Source organism: Buteo buteo, chromosome 10 (genome assembly GCF_964188355.1).
Source record: "Buteo buteo chromosome 10, bButBut1.hap1.1, whole genome shotgun sequence".
NCBI lineage: Eukaryota > Metazoa > Chordata > Aves > Accipitriformes > Accipitridae > Buteo > Buteo buteo.
In genome coordinates, this window is record NC_134180.1 from 37,859,178 (window position 1) to 37,885,540 (window position 26,363).

Consider the following 26,363-nt stretch of genomic DNA (forward strand, 5'->3'; position numbering starts at 1 on the left):
GTTAGGATATATCAGATTTAGTTTAAATAGTTGGGTAGGCTTTAATATGAGATGCTAGTGCAGTTTGGCTCTGAAAACTTGAATCATTAAAAAGCCAACAGTCTTTGACATAGTCTCTTCTCTGTGTGTATTCAGAAACAATTCTTCCTTCCTTGCCAATGTTAAAGAATGTTTTATCGCAGGGAGCAATATAGAAACATGGCAGGAAAAGACGAAGCTGAATTCTACTGCCAGCTGGCCATTATTTAAAAAACTCCCAATTCAGCGCCAGTGATCAAAAATTTTCAGATTCTGGGCTCAGTTTGTAGGAGAAAATTTAATTCTGAAAGCCACTAAATTTTATCTAGAAATCAGAGACAATAATCATAAAGCTGTAGGAAGGAGATTTTATAAAGTCCCTTTCCAGAGCAAAACCTTGCTTGTCTCATGTGGCAGTATGATGCCTCATTTTTAGTCCCATACCCAAACTATTATAACATTATGCCTCAAAAAACCATAAAAGTGTATTGTAGATTTCTTTTTAATTTTCTGGCCAAAAATGCTTATGTTGAATTATTTTCATCGTTGGAATGATTTTTTTTTAATTATTTTTAGGATTTACTAGGTTTTAAAAATTTATTTAAATGTATATACTATATTAAAACCCTATTCTCTGTCTCCAGCTGTGTCTGAAGAAACTCTAAAGCTTCTTAAATAATTTATTTATAAAATGAGGAAATCATATTTGATTGTCATCTAAAGGAAAGGTTCTTGGTCAATACTACAGCCAGGAAAGTATAGAGAAGGATAGCACTTATCTGTGAAGATGAAAGTTTAGATTCTTAGCACAGTGTATCTTCCCCATAGACAGCATGGTAGAAGATTTTCCATCCAAATATTTGTGTAGCATGTTGCACTATTGCATGATGCTGGATGTCTCCTTAAGCTGAAATACATAAAAACATGAAAAATCCGAAATGTTTAAAAACTATAATTACATTTTTTCAACTAGTTATACATGGCTTCTTCACTTACAGTGATGCCACTTATGTTTGAATTACCTAACCAAATTTAATCAAGGTGTCAAAGATCTACCAAAACTCAGTTTAAAAAATAATGAATCACAAAGATTACAAAATGTAATTTGCTCTTCAAAAGACAGATTTCCAATATGCCTTGGATTTGCTACTTAATTGTTTTCTGTAAATCACTACATTTTGCTTTTCTTTGCCAAGAATTATCAGAATCATAGGCATGGAGAACAAGTTTCTCGGTCCAAGAAGAAATCAATGACCATCAAATGCTTTCTATTGTTGTTACTTTATAAAACACAAACTCTTTTTTTCCAGCAGGCGTAGTAGCAAATTGTACAAATGGCTATTTTTTCTTGCAGACAACCCAAGAATGGCATCAGTGCACTGAAGCAGTGGTTTGGCTCTGTGTATTTGAAAGCTTTGGTACCAAATTCAGTTCCTGATGCTTACTGCCTCTTTCTTGCTTAAAAACCCTTTGGTAATGTGGTTTCTCCCAGATCACACAGTGAAGACTAGTGGTCTGGCCACTCCTCACCAGCCAGGTGCATGCAGAGACAAATTTCCTGAAGGCCTGGCTAATGGTGCTGCATTTCACATGATACTGTGCACGGCATGTTTGTAATTCTGTTTTTGCTGACTGTACGCTGTGACTCTTGTTCTGAGCACTTGCATCAGTAACCACTAGCAACCAAGCCACTGGTATCCTCTGACATTACACTGAAGTTACTAGACGCTATAGTTAGTATACTAAAAAAAAGGCACTTGCAAATCCATCAAAAATCACAATAACTCTATCCCTTATTTTCCTAGGACATAGTTAAAGCAGGTCACTAAATCTGACTGGTATCCCACAGACACATACAGGATTACTATTCTTGAGCCAACTAGCACTATGATTTGTCTTGTACCCATAAATGGCCTTACTTAATACACCACTACCACCATGAAACACTCAATTTTAGAGCAGTTGAATGCTCCATAAACACATCTACCCGAGGTCTGGTACGGACACAGCTTCTAACCCTTTGCAGAAGCCAGACTGTTGCAAAAGCTCCGTTTGCAGCAGTCCTTTCTTTGCGGCAGCGCTTTCCTATCGTGGCAAGTGTCTCTGCAGCATAGCGGTGCAGCATGCTAGATCCTGAGGGCAGTGTGGAGCACCAGCCTTCCTCTTCCTTCCCCAAAGTTTTCCTCATCCCTCTAGCCATGCTCCTTGCAATTGCAGCACTCCTGCTCTTAGCATTTTCCGCTACGCAGCAGAAAGAGCCTGATTTTTACACTTTCAAAGTTGTAAACATCAGGGGCAAACTAGTCTCTCTGGAGAAATACAGGGGCTCGGTAAGTCTGCACGGAGACGGGCAGCTCTCGCCCAGACTCACTAACCAGACACTCCTTGCATGTCTGCAAAAACCAAGTTGGGGTGGAGAGATTGTACATTAACTTGGTACACGCATGCAGATAGATTTGGGTTTACGACTCTTCTTTAACTGATCTGGAGCGTTGCCTGCATGCTTCCTTTGATACCGCTCGGTAGGTCTTTGCGGTCTTTAAATAAAACGTTTGCAGACTAACCTCTCTGTGTGTTCGCGTCCTTTCCTTGTGCAGGCTGCTGCCTGTAGACGTGGCAGGCAGGGAATGCCTGCCTGCCTGCCTTTCATTCAAGAGGATGAATTGCACTGCGTTGTGGCTATCAAATTTGAAGCTCGGGAACTTTGTACCCTTGTATAACTTGCTTTTGGAGCTTGTTTCTGCCTTTTAACTGCATGACTTATAGTAAATTATTTTTGCCTAAATCCCATTCCTTTGTAATGTTCTGCATTAAAAAAAAAAAAGAGATTCAATCAGTGGCTAATGGAGTTAACAGATTTCACCATAATTAGTAAAAAAGCAAGAGACCCGATAAAGTAATTATTTTAATATCAGTGTATAGTGAAATTGTAGCAACATCATGCTACTTCCCTTGTCACTTTTTAGTGTGACAGAGCAATATGAAGAAGGGCATATAGACACACATATACTTTTATAATGCCTTTTAAATTTCATTACATGTTATATAAAGGAGTTCTAGGCAGAGCTTTCCTTCCCATTTTAAGAACTATTTCCTTGAATGTAACCTGATTTATTTTTTTTTTTAGTGGTTTGACCACCTAGGAAAGGTGGTCAGTACCTTTGGAAGAGTGAAAAGGGAAGTTAGCACATGGACTGCATAATACTATACGCTCTCATAGCCACATTCACAAATTACAGAAGCTAAAATCAACATAAAGCCCACAACTGCCACCCTTAGCACTCAAATGACACATCTTCTGTGACAGAACCAGGCAGTCCAACAGCTTAGCTGCTGCCCAGAAAAGCAGGCACCACTTCTCACTTTCAGCCTTAGTCTCCAGCTTTGTGTTTCCACCTTCCTTTTCCCTCTCCTCAGGTACTTCACTGAGGTGTCTGAGCGCACTAGTCCACAGCAGCAGGTCACTAAAACATCGGCAGGAAGGCAGGGAAGGCCCACGGGAGGAGATGTACATTTTCCTGAGCACAGTAGAAAGGGATACTGGTAGATTTGGATCGAATGAGAGGTCTGAATCTTACCTGGTCAAAGTCCTCCTCCATTCACAATTCAGGTAGAGCAGAACTGGTCCAGTGCACACACTCAAATATCTGTATTGGAAAAACCATGGAACCTATTTAATATTAAGCAATATTTGCTTTTTTTTTAGGAGTTCCTTCCAAAGGCTCTGTCAATAAATCCTGTTACTGGGGCATGTTTGTCTGCAGGTCTGTCTGAATAAGCAAATACCCCTTGTAGCTTCTCTTCCTCAGGGCCAGAATCCACATGGAAAGGAGTAAAGGGGGAACTTGGGAATCCCTTACAGCCACCCTGCAGAGAGCTGTGGGTGCTCATCCCCTCCGGAACAAGCTGCAGAGCCTGATCCAGAATTTCATGAACACGCCAGGCTAGGGGTGTGTGTCTGTATGTCCAATGGTGCTCTGATGCCAGGCCATCCTTGAGGCGTGACTGGTTTCATAAGGGAGAGCTCTAGAGCTGTACTTTGGAAAAGGTAACATCATTGGTGAATGGTACTCCTTGATCTCTGCTAGGCCATACGGAATAGTTTATTGCAAAAAAGTGATGACCAGCTTCTGTATGGAACAAAAGGATTTGCATTCAGAGAGCCTATTAAAGTTCAGGCTAGCTGCTGTTTGATAATGCATGTGCACAATTTTAAAGAAAATTATAGCAATAAAACACATCCATTTCTGTCATTATGTTGTCAGAACTCAGTATCAAGGTGGACAAAGGTTAATTAAACTCCCATTTACTTCTTAAAATCAACCTGCTTAAATCTGCAGTTAGATAAGTAACATTAAGATGTAGATTTATCACAATATTTTAAAGCTATTAAAACAAATAATATATAAGTACTACGTATGTGCTGCTGGTGTTTTAAAGAAAGTGTTAGCCCCTGGAACAATAGTCTGCTAATTGCTAAACCAGCTTTTAACAGCCTTAAGCTTTCTGGCAGATGTAGAGAAGACATTTTGTTCAATTCAGTCACTCAACTCATTTAGTTAAATAACTACTTAATTGGTAGTCAAGAAACTAACTGGGAATTGAAAAAATCCAAAAGCTTCCAGAGTATAAAAAAAAAAGACATAAAGTCTGCTAATTCTAAAAACACAAGAGCCATGCTAAGTATAAACAATCAGTGCAATTCATGACTTGTAGGATCTTTCTTCAATAACTCATTATTAATATAAATTACTGTGTATTCAGATCATTGAAACAATTTTTCTTAGTAAGAAAAAAATAAAACTGATTAATTCAATTTCCATGCAAGTGCATCTTGATACAAATCACAAGTACCCTCTGTTATACAGTAAATAAGAAATGTACTACCAGTGAAAAAAATTAGGAAACAGATTTTTAATTTTTTTCTGAAATAAATGTGCACAGACATAACCTATCCTCTACTTCAGTAAAAATGCCCAAAACATGTGAGGGAGTACTCCCTTTTTATGGGGGCATAAGAAATTATATTGCTAGAATACTACAAGTTTGGTATACATGATAAAAAATCAGGTATCATATTACATCTACTTGAAAGCAGAGAAAGGGAGGACTATTACAATTGAAAGAAAGAGTACCACAAGTGAAATAGATCAAAAAGCTGTTCTACTGTGTTGTGCAAGAAGGCCATCCTCCTATGATTTTTCCAGGCTACCATACTGACATTGACCCATCTACATTAAAAATGAAGGGCAGTGAAGCATGGCTGGAAAAGAATCAACAGGATCCAAATAAGATTAGTTTTCTATCTGTCTAATCTATCTACCTATCTCATTCAAGAAAGCTTGTATTTTATTTTATGGTCTCTATCAGATATGCTGTAAGAGGCAGTATTCTTACCAAAAATAGTATCTATTTGGGAGTCAGAACTCCCAAGCATCACCTGTTCCTTGCTGCGTTTATACCTATCTAGATATAATAGTACCTACCTACCTGCCTGCCTACCTACCTACCACACAGCTAAGTATGGTGTGCTGAGGTGTAATTAAGCAGTGTTAGTGCAGTGCTTTGGAAATCTTGAACCAAAGGTACTATAATAACGTAAAAGCATTTGGCATTATAACAACATAAAGTATTATTTTACTATTGAAAGTAATGCTAGGCACTTTGCATCATAGCTCTCTGCAATCTGAGAACGTAGTATTACTGAATGTGTATAAATACAGACTATAGCTACTTAATTACTGTACAGAGTATTACTCTTTTTTTCCATGAAGGTAACAGCTCTGTGAGTCAGTGTAATCTGACACTTGTGGATGGTTCTTCCATCAGTCAGATGGAGCCAGTTAAGAATCTCCAGGTCTAAAAACCTAAGTATCTATTGTCTCTGCTAAAAGATCCACAAAGGGTTACTTGAAGCTGATAGCAGATTCATAAATCTCTCCAGGGATGTTTTCCTCAAGGAGGTACACTGGTGTAAACATAAAGTAAGCCAAGAAATATTTTTGGAATGTTAAATAAATGAGTTCACTACTAGAATGCATGGGTTTTCTAAGCAAAGGGAAGGAAAGGATAGTATTAAGAGGTCAGACAACGGCTAATACAGAATTCAGCTTAAATGAAATAATTTTTGTAAGGTCCAGGATGAATTGTTTGCACTGCACACTAGATGGTGTACTTGACTTGCACTCTCAGAGCCTAAAGTCAGTCAAGAGGCATACTGAATTTAATTTAAATCGTTAATAGTTGTAAAAAGTCAAAGTACAGCCTCTTCATGAGAACAAAAAGAGTGACTGTTATTTATTAAAAATAAATTACAGACAAAAAAAAAATCACCACATTTAATCACTTCTGGTACCAGACACTTGAAAGATAACTTGGTAAAGATTTTTAAACAATCATTTGAAACATTCCTTATGAAATACTAATAAATCCTGAAAGTTTTTTATTATATGTGTTAGTTATACTTGTCGGATGTTTGCAGTATTATATTATGGAGTTCAGTAACAGAATGCATTTTTCTAAGGAAAAAAGAGAAGCAGAATGTGTCTACCATTCTAAGAAATGCTGCGTGTAGTTTCCTCCTATTTCGTGGGAAAACATTTGGAAGTTTCCACCATTTGCAGCTAGAGCTCTCCTGCCTTTCACCACCATGCTGAGTAATCACTGGTTTTAAACAGCTGTGAATTAAAATTGTTGTTTCTTTTTGAGTGAATTCTTTCAAGCCCTCCTAACTTCAAAATCAAGTAAAAGTTATAAAAGCTTGATTGTTTTCTTTGGCAAGTCATCTTTCATATCTGTTCTAATATGAACACAATACCTACACAACCTTATTTCCCCCAAACCTCCAACAATAAATTCTTACATTACCATTTTATTTGGGATAAAGTACCAAGAGATTTGAACACAGTAAGGTATATGAATACTTCTGCATCATGAGAATGCTGAGTCTTAAAACTATATTTAAAAAACCCTCTAGAATTTCATATGAAAGAACATGTGGCTTCAACTCCTAGTGTTACATTTTATCTTTACTTCAATCATACTAAACTGCAGTCATCACTATGCTTGGTAAATACACATTATTTCAAAGGAACAGAACTGCCAAGGGTTATTTTTTACATCCAATATATAAGTTCTATTTGAAATGCTGACAGTCTGCAACAGGAATGCATCATAAAATTATTACCTCTTCTCTGAAAAAAATATCTAATTATACACCATACCTTTGGATATTTTAGGAGACTGAATTTTAAATTTCAGGTAGAGCTTAGAAATGTAGTCTGAATGAATGTGATGCTTTGGAAGTTAGCTAGATGGCTCCAGATCATATTTCATATGCAAGTGTACAGGGATAGCTTAGATAGTATTCTGTTAACACACTACACCACAAAGAAGATTACATCAACTTCTGCTTTATAAGATTACCTGTCTTCCAGGGAAAACAATGCCGCTCCAAAACCACTTTAAATATAGCCATATACCTATAGATGGTACAAAATACACAAAGTAAGTGTTGAGCCGAAGAAATGATAAACACCAACATCCCCTTAGCTTTTTCTTTACTCATTTCTACCCCTTCTGGGGATTTCATCTTATTATCCCATACCTTACCCAGATTGTGGGCTTTTATATGCCAGTTTGTTTTCTGGTCTTAAAAACACTATACACACGTAGTCATCTATTTTTCATATATTATAATTTATTTTATGCACTCTATTCATATTTCCTATATAATTTTATATAAAAACATCCACATAGGAATATGGAACAATAATAACATTAGAATCCAAAATTCAAATTGAGCAAATGCAGTGGTCACGGACACAAGAGTATGAGACCTGGAGTCAGTATTTTTTACTTCCTTTTCTTGCCCTGCAGCTACTTTCTGTGTAATCTGATCAGGTCAATTAATGTGACCAAGTTTCAGGCATACCTCTTGCTGCACTGGGTCCTTCAACACTGCTGTCTCACACTGACAATAAAGAAATCAACATGCCAGCTTCTATGAAACTTCCAAACCCTTGTAGAAAGATCCAGTGTGAATAGCTACTGTTGTACTGGTGAATGTGTTGGTTACTTTGATGGAACTAAAACTTTTTTTGCAATTTGAGAATGAAGGACCAGCTTCTGGGCTGATGTATAATCTGTAGAAACCCACTGGATTCAGTGTAAACTGGGTAGAATTTTGGTTCCCAAATTACAATGCTTTTTCTGCACTGTGCCTGATTTTAATCTAGGTTGGTAGAAACATTTTTAGTATTATAATATTTATATTGCCTTATGACTCTTAAGAATCGGTCTGGAAAAAGGAATAGAATGTAGTTACATGTAAAAGAAACATCATTATAAAGTGCACATTGCTATTTTTATTAATAAAACCATATTGTATCTAAAGGATCTATGACATTCAGCTTTAATCCACTCTCAAGAGAACATTAGAATGGGCTCAATTTATGTAGAATGAGTGGCAACTCATACTTACAAAATTTGTTAGAATAAGTAAGTCTAAAAATAAACTCTGGAAGTTATTTAAGGATAACGTATCTCAAAAACCAGTGGAAAGCTCTTCATGGCCTTGAGAAACTGTGTAACATGTCAGCTCAGGGTTAGGTCACTTAATTTCCCCAACAAATTCTTGGTAGAATCTGTTCCACCATGTATTCTCCTTACACATGCCTTTATTCTCCTGTAGTGTTCATCTGTATTTGGCATCTTCCTCTCTGCTGGATCTGCACAGGCAGATACATGCTTGGTGGCAATGTCTGAATGACACAATGCACACAACATCAAAGATCATCAGCTACAGGAATAACTCTTCAAAGGACAGTGGGCACAGTGTTCACTTCTAGGAATCTCTAACTGAGGGAGTAAACTTTTATGCAAAATCTGTTGTAATTTTGTCACAACTAAGTAGACTTACTCTAGACATGGTGGGAAATTTTACAGTCCATTCTGTATAGACCAATCCCAAATCCTGTAATTGCTTCTATTAACTTCCAGATCAAGACATCTATGCTAGCAATGATAAATCGATCAGCCAGTTCTGTATGAGTACTAAATTCTGTACAAGGAAAAATGCTGCAGAACAGATGTTTCGCTACAGATAAATGAACTACCAAAAATACATCAATTTGCAAGTTTCTTTCATGCAACTTGGTATACCTTAGCTGGACAGTCATTTCTTAAATATGCTTAGAAACCATTCAAAAGGCAGAATGGAGGAACACAGATTCTCTGTAAACTGAGAATTAAGACTAGCAGTTTATTGATTATCTTCATGGTTGCCAAATGGGAATACATAAATATTAAATCTTCCTATTGTGAACAGAACTCAATATAGTTTCAAACATACATGTTCAGTCACAGTTCTCTAGACTTTGTCATTTTTTGAAAATAATCTGCATCCCAGTCTACCTGTTGGAAAACTGACATATGCAGCACATTTTTTAATCTCTCTTGTTCTTCAGGTGTCGCTAGTTGTCAACGTTGCGAGTGAGTGTGGGTATACAGACAGCCACTACAAGGCCTTACAACAGTTACAGAGAGACCTTGGCCCATATCACTTCAATGTGCTGGCATTCCCGTGCAATCAGTTTGGGCAGCAAGAACCAGACACCAACAAAGAGATTGAGAGTTTTGCACGAAAGACTTATGGTGCCTCCTTTCCTATGTTCAGCAAAATTGCAGTCAGCGGAGCCGGTGCAATTCCTGCCTTCAAGTACTTAATTGGTGAGTAATCCGGAACATTGGAGGGTTGTGTCCCCAGTGAGGAATTCCTCTGACACAAAATACCATCTGACAGAAAAAAGGTATCTATGACTGTGTTCACAGAATCACAGCACAGAACTGTCAGGCTCAAAGAGGTCAGAAGTCATGTAGTCCATCCTCCTGCACAAAGCAGTATTTCTCTCTATGTCACCCCTGACAGCTTTGACCTTCTAAAAAGATCTCCAGGGATGAACACACTACGATGATAGATGCCCTGTAAAAGCTAGTCTAATAAACCTCTACATGGAATACAGGTCTTGAAATGTTCTCCTGTATGCATACAACACCTGATCTTCCTTTTTCCACTTTGCAGTCTCATAAATGCTTCTCCTGTGACATGACTGCTGCAGGTTGGATTTATAAGATTCATCTCAAGAGCTGTAGAATAAGTGGAAGCAAAGTGCCTACATAATTTACTTCAACAATCAAAAAGTGAAACCAGGCACTAAGACATGTCCTTGAATACTCCCCTCCTCGTTCCTTGCCAAGCATTAGAACAGCCATACTGTACAGTTCCTCCAGTTGTGATCTGCATTATAGCTAGCACTGAGACCTGAAGAGATTTTGCTGGTTCCTAGCAGACAGCTGTCAAAATACACTGTAAAGCAGGATATTCTCTATCGAGGCACTACTTTTCTTGCACTGAACCAATGCTCTAAATACCATTTAAATGCTAAACTAAAATGTCAGTCTTTAACAAATGTGAAGGAAGTGTCTTCCAGCAATGACAAATAATAAAGTCCAATATGACACAGCATCACCTGAGATGCATTCTGCAAGGACCAGATCGCTGCTTCTTTGCAGCAGCACAGTGTTCTCCCACATACTACTGAACTTAAAGGAGTGTTGGTAGTATTATTTTTGGCTACTCCAAGCACACCTCCTTCCAAGTGTCTGTAAGATCTTTCTGCTAGCCAAACTTCCCTTTAATCCTCTTTACATCCTTTCATTTCTGTTTTGCCCAGTGGGGTTGTTACTGCAGACATGTTACATGAAACTTGCAAAACTTCTGTTTCCCTGTTGGTCCACATGCAGAGGGAGGCTGCTGGAGGCAGGATGTTTATGCAGCATAATGACAAGATAGTCAACAGTGTAGGTCTGGCTGTGCCTTGATGATACTTTGAAATATCTTCTGATTCCTTATGAGATTTTGCCCAATGTATAATCAATGGAAAAGGATGCTAATTTGTTTGTAGCATCTGTACTTGTGCTATCAGTGGGATGAGGCTTCTGGTTTGATGGAAAATCCTGAAAATTTTGTTAGTCATGCAGCAGAATAGTAAAGCATAAGAATGCGACTCATGTAAAACGAGTATGTGCTCATGGAGGGAAAAGCTGTAGTAGATGAGGACTAGGAGGAAACCTCCTGGAACAACTTACCTTATTACTTCTTCATGTAGCATTTCTTGAAACATTCTTCTGAGGCACATGATACTGGGTGCTTTTGGAGGAAAAATTCTGGATAAGCAAGCAAATAATCAGTTCTGGTACAGCTATATGGTTATGCCAATTTCCATTTTCCTGTCAATTTTAAAATGTTTCAGATTTATCTATGTAGCACAGACACACACACACTTTAACACCGATTATAGTGCTTTCTCCTGTCTGTCTGTCTCTCTCAAGCTTGAATGTTTCCATTAGTCTCCAGGGGGCTACTGTCTAGTTAAAGCTCCCTGTCTGTCAGAAAATTAATCTTATTATTCAGTCTGAACTCCCTCTTAATTTTACATTTCCTTCTTCCTCTGAGAGGGTAATCATCAAATTGACATGAACAAATGTCAGGAATTGGCTAACATGGTTTTCTTTTCTAAGTTTCCACTTTTTTTTTTTTTGCCTGTAGATTCTACAGGAGAAGAACCAACCTGGAACTTCTGGAAATACCTGGTGGACCCCAATGGGAAAGTGGTAAAGGCCTGGGACTCTACTGTCTCTATTGAAGAAATAAGACCTTATGTTACAGAACTTGTAAGGAAAATCATCCTGAAGAAGAAGGATGAATTATGACTTTCAAAAATCCCAGCATGCCAATTACATCTTTATTGAGAATTAGAGCTGGAGTTTGTCTTTTCACATTCCAAAACAGAGGATACGGGGAAGGGGAATCATCCTAAGAATGTAGAAAACAGCAAGTTATCGTGGTCAAAGTAAATGTTTTTCTCCAGTTGAATTAAATTTGATCTTTCCGGGAAAGAACAACTCATCAGCAATTGTTTCTTTCCCAATTCAAATCATTAATTGCTGGCGATACTATAGGAAGTCAGCTCATGTATCTTTAGGAAGAAGGCTCAGAATAATGAGAATTTTCTGATTGGGGTCTCACTGACATCTACAATTCTGTTGTCATATTTTGATCACAAACTGAATGAAAAAATAAAGAGTAAAAAGTACATGATTGAATTCATGTGCTAGGAAGAGGGCCAAAAAATACCTTCAAATCAGGCAGACTTACATAGATAAATGTCTTTCTAGTTACCAAGGCCAAACATTAATTTCATCTGCCTGGAAAGTCAGTTAAAAAGGGCATGGGAAAAGACATCTATAAAACTTAAATGAAAGAAATGTGAAGACAAGGTCTCTGTAAAAATTCTCCAAAAGCTATGAGAAGAATTTCTGCATTTTTTCACCAAGTAAAGATTATCAGACGGTAGTTAAATAGCCATTTGAACATCTGTAGGACCAGAGCCTACAGGAAATGTCTATTTCTTTCTTCTGTTAGCATTTTGCCTTAGAAGAATTACTCTCGCCTCATACAATTGATGTTAAATTTATTTTTCAATTTATAACACCATCTGATTTTTCTGCATGTACAAACATTAGAGAATCAAAATTTTTCCACAAAAATAATTTCTCAAATGTTTAATTGTTGCATAATTTTGCATTGTTTAATACTACATTAACGATACAAATGTTTAATGGCACCTTTTTTAAATGTAGTACTCGGGCACCTGCTCAGATTTCAGACTGCAGAACTTCTTAGCTCATACTAAAATAATAACACTAACAATTACAGCCTCATTGTTCCTTGACAGAAACCCTTTGAAAATCTTGTCAGCAAGAACTCTTTTTATCTCAACAAAACCACAATGTACAGGTCCCATGCTCTTAACCCCAGGATGCTTTAAGAAGAATCTACTCTTGTCCAACTGGAGTATTATTGACAAGTGAAAGCTTTTTTTTTTTGCTTTGTAATGCTTTTTAAAGTAGCACAAACAATATTTGCCCATATAGTTGTCAGCGCCCAAGTGTATGAGTAAGCCTTAATTGACCTGACCATGGTAAGAACTTTTTCCAACTCACGACTGCCATTATAGCTCTTCAGTATCCAAATAGGCTCTAGCTGAAATCAAAGGCAAGTATTATGGTGTGCACTGGCTTGCAGAACAAAAAGGGAAAGAAGAGTACTGAAGAAATAGTGGAAATAAAAGGGTTGATCCTAGCATACATTATAGTTCCCATGCTTGAACAGCTGCTGTCTCCTGAAGTCTTGGACTCGTTCTATGGAGCAGTCTAAAGAAGTAAGAGCTAGAGGTACTTTAGGATTTGCAGAAAAACCCTGAAGGGCAGTAACAGAAGTACAAAAGCAAAATGAGAGTTCAAGTAAGCAGGTAAAAATGAGAAGGAAAATAAAATACAGGTTTCAGTCAAAGAATCTTTGGGACAAACAGGGCATGGATATGTTCATCTCATATTGATACTAACGAGTATGTTCCAAGCTATATCAGCTACTTCTTAGTTGGAGTGTAACTTAAGAGTGAAGGAAATTGGTGCTTGTGGCAGTGAATATACCTGCATTTTTCTCCTCTGATGGTGAGAAAAGTGAACTCTACAGTTCCTTCACTCATTTAGTCTATTCTTATATGAATCACTCTAAGGCAATGGTTACTAAGGATATCACAAAGAAAGGACAATCAGGCCCAGCTGATGCTGTGCTGGGACAGAGAATATGACTACTAGAAAAGGAGGTCTTTTATTACTCTATGGACTGTTTCTCTTTTCTTTGTCCATTGATGCTAATGCAATGCCCCAGCATTGCTGTTAGCAAGTGCTGCAGGGCTTAATATTTTCTCCTTAGAAAGTATGTTTCTATTTTATAACTGAAGCCTGGATAAGCCCAGACCATGCTTTGAAAGACATTTTAAACCCTCTATATTTCAATTTTGGGTGTTCAACTTCAAACAGAACTCTGGATTTAGATAGATATGATCTTGCATTCTCTATTAGACAAATTCTAGAAGTCTAAAGAGATATAATGGAAATGATCAGTTGGAAAGGGTTCATACTAGATGGACAAATATTGTTTGTGCTACTTTAAAAAGCATTACAAAGCAAAAAAAAAAAGCTTTCACTTGTCAATAATACTCCAATTGGACAAGAGTAGATTCTTCTTAAAGCATCCTGGGGTTAAGAGCAGGGGACCTGTACATTGTGGTTTTGTTGAGATAAAAAGAGTTCTTGCTGACAAGATTTTCAAAGGGTTTCTGTCAAAGAACAATGAGGCTGTAATTGTTAGTGTTATTATTTTAGCATGAGCTAAGAAGTTCTGCAGTCTGAAATCTGAACAGATGTCTGAGTACTACGAATACTTTAATACTGATGACTGTTAGAGTTGGTGTTCTTACTGGTTTGGCAATTTAAAGGGAGCTAAGGTAAGTATTACATGTGCAAGCTTTGAAACAAAATTTGAACAGGCATATGATTTTAAGCACATAACTACTCTCTCTGAAGTTATCAGAAACATTTTTATGATTAAATGAAGCATGTGGCATATATTCCATCCTTTGTTGCATTGGAATCAGTTTGTAGAACAAATACTTTGGTCTTTTAAATCAAAGTTACAGAGGTAAAGTAAATATTCTCGGTTGTAGATTAATTCATATCTAGTCATGCTGTAAGTACTTCAGGACTTCCTGCTCAGAAAAATTGCAAAGCAAATTGCCCTGGGTTGAATTTGTCTGTTGAGACTATACAGAGGGCATGCAGAGATCAGAAATTACTTTTTTGGCTCATGAGTTCAACACTGTTTTAATCTGACAGAGATCTTCCCTACAGCAAGTCCCCAAAACTGTAAACCAGCTCTGAATATATAGCATAAGACTGTTTTCTTTGCAGCTTGTCTACTTTGCAGAGAAAATATTAGTGTGTATTAACAGATGAGCACATTTTTGCATAGAGAGTGATTATCTTGATGATGCAAGACTTGATCGCTTACAGTTTGCAACTTTGAAGGTCTAAACTCTTGGCATGTGGATTAAATGCTGAACTAAGCACCTAGACACAGGATTTAATGGAGTCATGTGCCCCCTGTGGCTCGCCAGAGGGAAAAGAAATAATTTTAAAGCCTAACTATAAGTTTAAAATTAGACAGGACATATTTAATCTTTCAAACTTTTGTCTCATAAAGAATGTAAAATCAGATTTACATATATCCAAAGCTCTGTTTTGAAATGGAATATGCTACATTGAAATAGAGCGATTGAATGGAGCAATAGAGAGGGGTTTAACTCCCCCCCCCCCCTTTTTTTTTTTGGCATTGTAAGGAGCAACAAAATCAAACAGCCTAGTTAACCTTACAGCCATCTCTGGTATTTTAGTTATATGCTAGGGACATTTCACTCAAGTTTCTATTGTGATTCTGGTGTGAAACCTCAGTAGCAAACCAGACACAATTTCTCTCTACTGGATGGTACTCTGTTATCATTTCAAACACATCAGCATCTGGTTCAATACATAGCTGACCATAGTCAGTACTTTCAGAAGAGGAGACATCCCTTTGATTAAGCAAAACAAATTTTATGCTACCTTCAATTATTGGATCAACCAAATATGTCCTATACACATGCAAATTTATACTGCAGCTACTTGGAGAGCCAAATGAAATTTAACAAGCTTACCTCTGACTTATTCACAGAGTCGAGTAAGCACAGACATCAGGTATTCTCTGTGACATGATTAACAGATCCTGGAGCAAAATCACCACTGATAAAACACAAAAGAGTTTACAAAGCCTTTGATGTATGAGATACTGAAAGCACCAAGAGATTTGAGAACTAATTCTGAACCGTATTAAAGTTCCATAGCAGAGATGTACACAGAGCAGAAGGAAATAACTGAGCTGTACATGAACATCATCAGAGGTGACTCTGTGATCTAATGCTACGCAGCTAACTCATCTGCCTAGCCAGCTCACATAGTGATGTCCACAATATAGGATGAGAAACAACAAAACTCAGCTACATCTTTTACGCCAACTCTGCAGCACCTAGGCATAGGCAACAGTGGGGGCCTGTCTAGTGACAATGGCTGACCTGTTTCAGCTGTCTCTACATAGGAGCTGAAGTCAGCCCCAAGTAACTTTCCATTCTTAGCCTAGAAAACCTGATCCAAGCCTTCAATCTACAGGCCTAAGAGATAAGGCATGCTGTTTTATCTCAAAGCATTGCAAGATACCTGCTCAACCAGAAGATCTTTTACACTAATTCCAGAAAATGAGAACAGTAGAAGGATCATTGCATTTTAAGTAAACAGACTTGTATTCTGGAAGGTAAGCACAGACATGAAAATTTTTGAGGCAATTCTGCTGACATAGACTCTTTTCCCCGACTCAAACAGAAATAACAGCATCCACAGAGTCAGGGACAGATTCTTTCCTAAGCACTAATTGATGGAACAATGATAGTAAAAGGAAATAATAGTATTATAGAACAATAGAAAAGACCGAAGTACAATTTCTTGAAGAACAAACTTCTGCAACACCTGATCTATAAATGCTGTTCTGTGGAACACTTCTCCATCAGACAGAAATTACAGAATTCCTAGCTTCGGGGAGCTATAGTTTTAGTTTCTTTAAGTGAAAGATGCAGTAAGAAAGCTATTATTGTATTATATAAAGTAGTCCTGTCTTTTTTGTCCCCCTTTCCATAAAGGCATTGCTGTTTCATCATAATTAGTGCTTTCATATGAATTATATGATAAATTATTATATTTTTATTTAGCAAGCAAGTAAATCTGACAATGATAAATAAAGAACAGCTGCCAAGGAAAATGTCCATAACCCACAAATTGTTCATCCATTCATTAAAAAAGGGCACAATAGTCAAACTGTTCTTGCAATCAAAGAGCTTGCTGAATTCCCAGTTTAAATTACAAATCAGCTTCTCTCACCCTTAATTAGAGTCACACCACTCATTCTGATTTGTTATTACTTCTGTATTCAAAATACTAGTTATTTTATTACTGGTACTTTACGGTCCTCTGGAAAGACCACTAAACCACTAGAGATACATAGGGAAATGTTTTCCTGTCATATAAGCATTTTACATTTGAAGTCTCCTCTTCCAAATCCAGACAGAGTACAAATATTTTAAGTTTTCAAGCAAAAGTAACCTCCAAACCATCAGTTTGGTTAAGCTGAAACATTTTGTTTGGATACAATTGATGAGAAATGTTTCAAAGTTGATACTCATATTTTCAAACTTTAAAAATATAAATAAAATATTAGAAATGAAAATAATTTCAAACCAAGAAATAGCATCTAAATGCCAATATAGAAAGCTTTGATGATTTTAAAACTTAAAAATTTATACTGTGAATTTTGTCAAAACAGATATTTTTCCACAAGTTTCAGCTTAGGGAACAGTTTGGTTAAAAAAATTGACAATTCCTAATAAACAAACGTTCTTTTGAAAAAGTCTTTCTAGCTTCAGAGGCTGTCAGTCTATTCTGCACATAGCTATACTGAAGTCAACAGGAATAAATCATTGAGTAAAACTGCAAGATCAAGCCTCTGAATTATATGAATCATTTAGTCTTATGGAATACCAGGAACTGCAGGACACCATTTCTAGTTGTTAACTGCATGCACAATAAATGTGTTTGTCAAGCCCAAGATTAAGAAACTGGGAACCAAAAGTTCATTGAAACAGTTTCAGAAAACTAAAACATTTCAAAGAAATGACGTAAAAATTAACGTAATGTGAATAATCGATGCAATAATCATGTAATCAATATAATTTCAATAAGTTAAATAGAAAAAAGAATGTAATGCAGATTATTTTTTTTAAGATTTAAGAAGTTAAGATAACACTAATAGACAGACAGGTGATTAGGGATAAACCTTTCCCAAGTATCAGGTGTGAAGTTGTATGCAATGAAAAGGTATCATTGCATGTGCAGATGGGAAGTTCAGGGTAAATTAATTCAATGCCAGAGGAAGATGCCAGAGGAAGATTACAGAGCAGAGGCATTCATTTGTTATCAATCACTAATAAAAGGCTCTATTACTGCAAGTATGGCAAGTGGATGTATAATCATTTGTCATCAGGAAATTTCTCTGCCCTGTGACTACTTAATCTGGTCTGATTTAGTTCTCTGTCAATTCTACCTGTCAATTTAAAAAGTTCATTGCTTTTCTAGCCTTTCACCTCTGACCATTTCTTTTGATTCTTTTCCTGATGTCTCTTTCTGACATAAGTTGAAAGCCTCACTTCACAAAGTATCACCATACCTATTAAAATATATTCTTAAAACATCCGTTACTAGGTCAAAACACAATAGATGAAAGGAGGAAAAGGGCTCCAATGGAAGGTGTAATAATTTGAGGCCATTTCTATTTTCTCTTTCTTCTGCTTTAGTTCATAATCAGTGTTGATTTTTTCCCTTTCTCTATTAACAGCAGGACAAGAGAGGATAAAAGAGATGTTTAAGATGCTTCTGTTGGCAATGTTTTGAAGGGGGAATCCTGTCTTCATACAGGATGGAAGAGTATCATTCTAGTTTGGTTCCAGAGTAGTGGTAATAGATTTTAGCACAATGAACTATTCCTGCTTGGTGGAATCAAATCATTCTGACTTGGCTCTCAAAGAATGCTCTGGCCATGCTTTTTGTGCCATAAAACTCAGGAGATGAGCCTCACCCTCCTCCTCTGCTTCTGCTAGAAAAAACATTCCACTGATGTAGCTGAAATTCAGCTGGCCAGGATCAAGGTAAAAAAATTTCTCATGAGTCTGTCCTAAGATATGCTCTTCCTTAAGTTCTGTACCAGATACGCAAGCTCTGTAACTGCTACTGATGACAATACCAATGAACAAAAATGAGCTGAGTTTACTGTGCATCCCAATCTTACAGTGAATACTTGTCTCTGTTTATTTTCTATCCTTCAAAACATTATTTCTAAGCACTTTAGCATTTACTGAAAATCCCTGTGAACAACCCTTGTTTAAAATAATATCTACTAGGCTGAAATGCACATGGTGCTTCCAAATAAGCTATACTCTGAACTCCTTGTTGGAGACTCAGTGCTTTGTCAAAGACACACATAATTTTCTTCTTCCTTCTGAAGATTATGTATGCACTAAAGCACTGCATGTGAAAAAGCTGCTGCAGATTTCTGCATTATGTGATATCCTGACCAGGTACTATCAGTGGTAGACTTTGCTTCCTGCATTGTAAATGTCTACTTTCTGATACTAACTAAGCATGTGAATTTATCAGTCTATAATCTTATTTTCCTCTCACTTAATAATTGATAGTAATTGATAATACTACTCAAAATATTTGTGAGTTAATGAGTGCATGAAATAACATCCTACATGGAGGGTGGTGCTCAAAAAAAACATTATAATATGAACGGAATTCATAAACTAAGAAACAAAGCAAGCTGTACACTAGCAATGGCTATATAGATGTGTTGGAAGGGCCGAGTGCCTAGCATCTATAAAGATTTGGCCTTTTTTGTGTATTACATCACTAACAGCCAGTTATAAACTCACTTTATTGTGGCTCTCTATCAGCTTGAATAGCAGAAATGCAGGAAATCAGCTGTCTCAGGAACCAAAATCATCTTGAGCCACAGCAACTGGGGAATAATGAAGTAAAAAATATTTGAAAAAACAGATAGTCAGTTGTGCTTCTAGCACCTCACTATCAATGCAGTTTGGTTAGCAATCTTAGTTTGTATACTTTAGTAGCTTCCAAAATAAGTTAAAAAACTCTCAATATATACACAAACTCTTACAATGAGTATTCCACTTACTGGTCCCTTTTCCTGTTTGCATTAATTACCTGTTGATGACATCTCTGGAACTAGATGGTGACTCATCAAAAAGTGACTTCATGGTGGGGGACTGACTTTGTTACTACTATTCTAAATAAATTTCAGCCCTTGATTTATGAGCTGAATGGTTTACTTTCTCAAAGGAACAGACTGACAGCAGTAAACCATCAATTATTTCCAGAAAAGTAATGAATGCTCAGCACTCTCCTAACTGTCAGGCCAGGTTCACTTTTGGCATAGGCTTGCAGCAGTGAACCAGTACACTTGTTATTTCTCTTCCTTTTACATTCTCATGTGGAAGATGGCTACTTTTAAAGTTATAATAATTGGTGCAAGACTTAAACACAAGCAATGAGACAACACTGCATTATTTTGAAAGAAAGCCCACAAAGTTCTTTAACACTTAAAGGCATATATTTCCATACTGCTGATATGATCTCATTCACATTTTGCCCAAACCCCTGGAGAATTTCCAGAGATAAGAGCTACTTTTGTAGTATAGTTAGGCTTTCAAAATTTCTGCACCCAAGAGATAATGTGGAAAGCCTTAAAGGTTAGGAGGATTACCATTTATGTTTGGCCTTATATAGGATTCTGGCTTTACTTGTTTATACAACCACAATTCTTACATGTCTTTTTTGGTTTTTTTAAACAAGAAGATCTCAGACCTTCTGAGAACAAACTGCAGTAATATAAAAACATTCCAGATTTCCTATAGGCAGCATTATCCTGAAGCAGAAAAGAGATTAGCGTGGGAGCTTCTGATGTAAAAATGTCTAGTGTGGTAAGAATTCTGAATTTTAGACCTATAATGAGATAAAAATTCAAATTTCCTTTGGAATAGGCAGATCAGTGCTTGTGTCTCAGTCTGAACATGTTAAATGTGAAATTTAAAATGCAATTCAATTATAAAATAGCAACCAGCAAAGCAAATTAAAATAAAATTAAAATTACATCCTCTTTTATTCTTATCTTTCTTTACTTTGGTGCAAATGCTGATTTAAAGTCAATAGTAAAAAGAAGCATGCAGAAGTACTCAAACTGCATGGTTTCATCATGTTCATATATGTGCACTCACAGCTAACAGAGTTATTGCGCTGGCTCTGAAGCAAAGAGGCTTTGTGTCAAATATATGTTTACAAAGCTGTATATATGCAAGATGGAAGCATTCCCCAATAACTAAACCAGCTGATTTGGAAAAAATCTGTGTGCTGCTTTAGAGAACTCATTAATATGAAGTGAATCAACATGGACTGCTAGCAAACATCCATGATCAAAAGCGATATGGTGACATCAGACTTTTCTGTAGCCTTTTTCGTAGCCTTTTTCCACTGACTATATGACTTAATTAGCTATACACAACTCTGTTCATAGGCTTTAGGTTTTCTGAATCAATCCAGAATTCACAGCTCAAGACAAGTCTTGCAGTCTTGTCCTCACCTGAGGATCCCTTGTTCTTTACAATTCAGATTATGTAATTATTGTTTAACACCAGCCAGGCCTTGGCTGCCTTGCACTCATAAATTTACACTATTTGGACAGTTATTCTGTGAACAACTAAGACTTGACTCTTAGTCCAGTAGGGTGGATTCTTACTTATGCCAACAGAAAAGCAATTGCTCAGCAGATCTTTTTGTTAACCTTCAAATCCATCCCTAGTTATGGTAAACAAAAACAAAAAAACCCAACCCAAACAGTTGTCCTTTTTTTAATTTTAGAACACATTTTTTTCAATTTTTTTGAGAAATGGTATGTGGCTTATTCTAAATTTAATCTGCACTGAATGTAATGATGTTCAAAACATGAATATTTTTAGGGAGACAAAAACCAGCAAGAATGTTTGTTACTGATGGAGAAATGATGGTAATAATCAGGAATACTAAAGTGGAACACTTTTAGTCAAGAATGATAACGAATGTATGCTGCTACTGAGACTCATAGAAACCTCACAGCACCATGAAAAAGGGCTTGATATTGACCTTACAGAGGAAGCAACTAAGCATGTGGGTGACACCATTTTCCCAAAAGCATGTAACAAGTGAATGAAAAGCAAAGAACAGAAGTTAATCTTCTGTTTCAAGTTTGTACAGATGTATCTATCACCTTTAGTTAATCCAACAAGAGAAAGCAAGTTATGTCATGTAAAAGCTGATTGATTTGGCAGCAGTTAGTGACAGACAAATGCAAGACAAATGAAGTAATTACATTCCCTTCTAAGACAAACAGCAATGCTCCTGTAAATTAGGATAATTTAGCTTGATTCTGCTTTGACTACTTCTGTTGAGATGTTCATCATATCTATGACAGTGAGCTGCACTAATACATTCCACTTGAGTAGCAATACAGACACAATTCCTGTCAAAATTCCCAGTGCAAATTCCAGGTATGGAATAATGATTAATGTCATAGGCTTCATTAAAGGTGTATTGGCTTAGTCTTGGCTGGAAGAAAAACTACATCTGATATCGTATTAGTGAACACACTAAACCATATCTTACTCCTTCCTAATGGATAACACATCTGTGATGACCAACTCCAATGAAACGGTTATAAAGGTATGCCCTACATTCTTTTTCAGGCTTTGGACCTTTCAGAATGGCACTTTCCCAAACCATTCACCTTCTCACTTCCTCTGAAAAAGAAGCGTTTAAGTGTCTTTATTCCTCAATTCAAAGAACACTTCCTGTGAAAATACTGGTGGTATGTATTGCTAAAATTTTTTAATTCCAGGAAAGCAGACAAGACCTCGTGTGGAAGATTCCTATCCCTTTGATACCTCAGGCTGGCCAGGAAAGAATCTGGGTGACAAAAGGCAGAGTTATATGTTGGAATTTGGCACTTGCTTATCAACTTCTAGACGCTGACCAAAATGGATGCCAAACAGATAGATGATAAAATCTGATTAAGAAGTGTTCTGTTGAAAAGCCAATTTCTTGTCTCTTGAGCCACAGTTGTGCCATAGTTGAGATACATGAAGTAGACAATCAGGAATGAAATAGGGGAGCACAAGATACAGAATAAAAGGACTGTGTGAAGGAAGACATTGGAGACCCTACTTCTCCACAAGAAGCAGAGAAAAGTAGACAGAAGTACTTTACTCAGGACCAAATAGAGAACCACCACCACCACCACCCCACCCCCAAGTTTCAGACAGGTTGTCTGTCAAATCTTTTCTTCTTAGACTGAGAGGAAGGAGGAATTCACTTTGATCAGTGCTGGAGAAAAGTTGATAAACAGAATACCAGCCTGTTTGTACTCCGTGTGGCTACACTATACTTACTGAGGGCAAAAAGATTATCTTTCAACCCTAGAGGTAGGACATAGAGCCTAGAAGCAAAACATTTAAGAAAAGAAAACTAAAAAAAAAAGAGAAAACCACAAATAAGATTGATGGTCAATGTTTCAAACAAGGATGCCACTTGAAGATGACAAGCAGAGGACACCAGGCAGCCAAAGATTCCAGGGAGTCCCTAGATCCCCAGAGAATCTCTGCCAGGTGTGCAAGACAGAAATCAGGGCTGCCTTCTCATGCACACAAAGCTTCTCAGTAAGTGGTGTTGTCTGGACTGTGGAGGCTCATTTTAATCAGTGCCTTGAAAAATTTGGCAAGGAAGTGCCAACCTAAAAACCTTCAAAACTGAAGTTTGATGTATCCTCAGAGCAGGGTAGTATGAATGGTTCCTTCCAATAATCCTACCAACAGACCTCAGCCAAGACTTGGAGCAAATGAACTAAGGTGAGTTTTAAGTTTTTGTCACATTACATTTTTGATCTCCATATATAAACACTCCCAAGAGAACTAAAATGGGAAGTGGTTCCCAGACAACTAGTGCCAACTTCATTTTGGAAGCATCTGATGTGACTGAGTATGTCATCTATGAAGTTCTAATATTTATTTACTGCTTATTCTGTGTCACCAATGTTTTTCTTTAGTGATTTAGTGTGGTTAGGCAGCAAATACAAATCAAACCGGAGCAGCTTAAGAAGTTGTTGCAGTTTATTTCTTTTCTTCCCCAGAGAAAAGCACTCCATATGAAGGCATGTGAGCATTCCTCATCCAAACCAACACAACGCCACCTGACATTTTAAAAAGCCTTCTTCAGCTATTTGAATTAAGAAGGCAATTTGTGTACTGAGACAGTGCTGAAGCACGCTCAGGCTGTTCTGTCAACTGTTTTAAGTGGACAGTAATATCTAGAAGATGGTTAGGATGAACAGATATAATAGATCTTATTGCTTCATCTAATTTCTAAGAAAACATCTAACTACTAAGAGTAACACAGATCAAATGAATCATTCATCTGACATGTAACTGGTGACCATTTCACCAAATCAGGACTCACGAGGTGGAGACCTGACCAATAGCTCACCTGGTCCAGCTTCAAAAGGCCTAGTCTGTCACTAAGAGTAATTCCATCCATTACAGACTGTGTGGTAATCAGGTGCTCTGATAATGAGGGACACATAAAATTAAGAGAGAACAATCACATGCCTCAGTTGCATTTTAATAATTATTGTGCAAATGTAATTGAGTTGAAAGACATGTAGTGTCTTGAAGACATTTAAGCACTAGTTGTTATTAGTAGCCTATATTTGTTTAATGTTACCAACCATCTTATCAAATCATAGGCTATGTTAGGTGTTCATAATAAGAACATACTTTTTACCTTTCCTTTAGATTATCAGCTTATGTTGGACAACTGCTTCTTGTCTCCACTGCTGAAGTGGAAAGGGATTTGAAACTGAATAAGGCTTTCTAACTTCAGCCAAAGGCAGAAGGACTATAGAAACTGATTCGCTTTACAGCATCCCCAAATCAAGTAGCATTCCAAAGATGGAAAACAAAGTCACCTTCAGCACCAGAAAAAAGGAATAAAAATGAGCTTTTGCAGCTAGAAAATAAAACTGAAGGTCTGTCAAGAAAGCAATTGTTAAGAAAGGCATGTCATTGCTTGTGACTAACACAACAATATCAGGAGTGAAAAGTCCAAATTCTCATCCCCCTGGTGATACATGTAATACATGAACCAAGAAGGAATACACTATGTGACTTCTTCCCCATCAAATTTAGAGCACTGCCATCAATAACGAGGTTGAACTGACACTTCTATTATGATTCTGATTGCTTATGGAATTTTGCAATATGTTGACTTTTTTTTAAAATGAGAACACTTTCAAAATGCATTTTTAATGCAGAGGAAAAATGCATTCCAGATATCAGCCAAGTGAAAACAGAAAAGTCCCCTTTTCAGGGTTAGTAATAATGTTTTTGCATATTAATGAAATGTTGTTGTAGTAATTAGAAGCAATACTTTGAACTTTTCTATTATTTTGTGCTCAAGGATCTCATGCATTTTACAAATAATAAGTATGTCTCCTCAGCCTTCCTACCAGAAGAAAAACTATTGAGACGTGCAATAGACATCTGTGCCTCTGGAGTCAGGTGTGAGAGACAGATATGTAATAAAATATTATATCTGCAAAATAGATAAATATCCCATCTCCTCATCTCACAGAGCACTGGAAAAAATGAATTAGTGTCTGCGAAGAAGACATAACTATTACCAAAAAAACACAGCTGAAATAATTCTGTATTCACAGTAGGAATGGTTAACATGCAGTAGATAAACTTTTCAACATGCATTAGAAAAGAGTAAGAAAACAAAATCCATAAAAACTCCATTGCCAAATGAGATGGAATATCTTAAAAAATAGTGTGTGATCATATTATTAGCTGTAAGTCTGGCATTTCTAAATTTGAGTAACCTAATAATCTTTGTACATGCAATTTCCTATGTTTGAAAAAGAGGAAACAAGAGCAGAATTTCATATTGGTAATCACATGAATCCTCTGAAATATTTCAAACTATCATACAGAATTTTGCCACATGGATCAATGAAATAAATAACCGTGATTGTTTGTCATCATATGTGTGAAACAGAACTAAATGAAGCATACATTTTTCCACAGGATTTAAACATAATTGATGACAGAAAAGGAAGGGGGACACGCAGGAAACTTGGGTTCTATTCCAAGGTTCATAGGTAAATGACCTCTAGTGAGCACAGATGACTTCTCATTACTCCAAAGCCTGGTCCTCTTTGCCTTGTCCTTTAAATTTGCCTCTGGTCACTCTTTCCTACTCCCATCTCTTCATCCTAGCCCTGTTCTCTTTAACTACCAAATCCCAGCCCCTGGTCCATACATTTCTCACGCCAGTTCCAGTTTCCTACCCCAAACTGGCTCAGAGCCCCAACCTTTGGCCTTAACATCTTCTTTCACTCAATTCCTGTCTTATTGGGTGGGCTGTTACTCCTCCACCTCAGCCTTCAGACCTCCCTTTCATTTCTGTTTTCAGCTCCCTTCCATCAGCCCTTCTTCCACTGGTGTCCTTGTTTCTCTTTTTTGACTTCTCATTCAGTTTCAGTCTCCCTTCCATGACTTCTAGCCTCACAACACACTCCTGAATGAAACTAAAAAAACCCCCAGTTAGTGGGAAACAGAAACACAGGATAGAAAACTTCA

At 37.0% G+C, this 26,363-nt stretch overlaps 1 protein-coding gene across 2 annotated transcripts; it reads left to right on the forward strand.

The window, feature by feature from the left end:
* The first annotated feature begins 2,102 nt into the window (after positions 1–2,102).
* GPX7 (glutathione peroxidase 7) lies at positions 2,103–25,895 on the forward strand. 2 transcript variants are annotated; one of them, XM_075037113.1, is made up of 4 exons: positions 2,103–2,348; positions 9,486–9,747; positions 11,627–11,691; positions 22,416–25,895. In XM_075037113.1, the coding sequence occupies exons 1-4, from the start codon at positions 2,142–2,144 to the stop codon at positions 22,524–22,526; spliced, it is 645 nt and encodes a 214-aa protein (XP_074893214.1). In that variant the 5' UTR covers positions 2,103–2,141; the 3' UTR covers positions 22,527–25,895. The 2 variants fall into 2 exon arrangements, with proteins under 2 accessions (XP_074893214.1, XP_074893215.1); XM_075037114.1 differs by lacking the exon at positions 22,416–25,895 and having other exon boundaries at positions 11,627–14,560.
* The last annotated feature ends 468 nt before the right edge of the window (positions 25,896–26,363 follow it).